The sequence below is a fragment of the Merops nubicus genome, unplaced genomic scaffold (assembly GCF_000691845.1).
Source record: "Merops nubicus isolate BGI_N331 unplaced genomic scaffold, ASM69184v1 scaffold45871, whole genome shotgun sequence".
Lineage (NCBI taxonomy): Eukaryota > Metazoa > Chordata > Aves > Coraciiformes > Meropidae > Merops > Merops nubicus.
Window position 1 is genome coordinate 356 of NW_008588505.1, and position 1,147 is coordinate 1,502.

General features: G+C 61.5%; 1 protein-coding gene across 1 annotated transcript in view; it reads right to left on the reverse strand.

The window, feature by feature from the left end:
• Window positions 1–1,147, reverse strand: part of KIAA1045 (KIAA1045 ortholog) — a gene marked incomplete at its 3' end in the record, with an annotated part of 2,243 nt that overhangs the window by 255 nt on the left and 841 nt on the right. The window contains 2 exon segments of the mRNA XM_008949279.1: window positions 37–115; window positions 601–786. Of these exon segments, the coding sequence (XP_008947527.1) occupies window positions 37–115; window positions 601–786 (265 nt within the window).

Genomic DNA, 1,147 nt, shown 5'->3' on the forward strand with positions numbered 1-1,147 from the left:
CGATCATCCAGGACCCGCCATGGGTAGGGTTTGCACCTGGAATGATCTTGCAGTGCTGCAGGGTCTCCATTAGACTGTACATCTCTTCCTCCGTCAGCAGGAGATTGAGGTTGTCCTAGGGTGGGGGACAAAGAGGAGCCATGGGGCAAAGTCACGGGGTGGGGGGAGCACCTGGCCATGCTGCAGCACCAGGATCCCTTGAAGGTGCATGGGTGTGGGTGTGCAGAGCGGGACGGTGCGGAGCGTCACCCAGGGGTGCTGCAGTGGGGTGGCTCCATGCACCTCGGCTTTGGGTGCCATTTCAGCTCTGCCGCAGCACCTCGTGTGCCCCGCAGCATGTTCCATCGTGCCGTGACCCCTGCCAAGGTGCTGGGGGAGTGGCTGCTGGGATGGGGAGGTGGTGAAGGACCACTGTCCCCTCCCCTCCAGTGGCTCCCCATCAGTCAAAGGTGGGTGACAGGAGCTGGGGAGAAGCAGGTCCCTCATTGCCCTGGTCCAAACTGTGGCATGGGACCCTGCTTATGTCTGCACCGGGCATAGGTCCCCAAGAAGCAGCCCTTACAGGGCAGAAGCCCAGTGTCCCCCACCCTGGGTACTCACGCAGTAGTAGCAGCTCCAGCCTGTCTCCGTGTGCGCCGTCTCTGTCATCTCCACGGCGCTGTCGTTCTGCAGGTAGCCCATGCGGCGCAGGCAGCCGTCGTGGTACACCCGGCTGCACACCCGGCAAGGGAAGAGGCTCTCGGCTGTCCACACCTCGCAGATCTCGCCCATCTCATCGTTGAGGACCTGGGGAGGTGGGGGCAGCTGCTCAGAGGGTCTGCTCTCTGGAGGTGGGGGTCAGAGTAGTGCTTTGCAGGTCAGGGCGGACGTTGAAGTGCAGGGAGCGTGGCAGGTGGGGTTGTGTGGATCTGACGTCAGGACTAGGTGGGTGGTGGGGTCATAGGGGGCGTGGCTAGTGGTCGTAGAGGAAGGTGACTGGGTTTCTGGTGATGAACAAAGGGTGTATAGGTCTGGCTGCAGGGTTGGTGGGGCTGTGGGGTTGTAGGTTATCTGGGGTGCAGCATTGTAGGTATGGATGTCTGGGCTGTGGGGCTGTAGGTTGGCTGGTCTTTAACATTGTAGTGTGGGTGGGTAGAAGTGCTGGTCT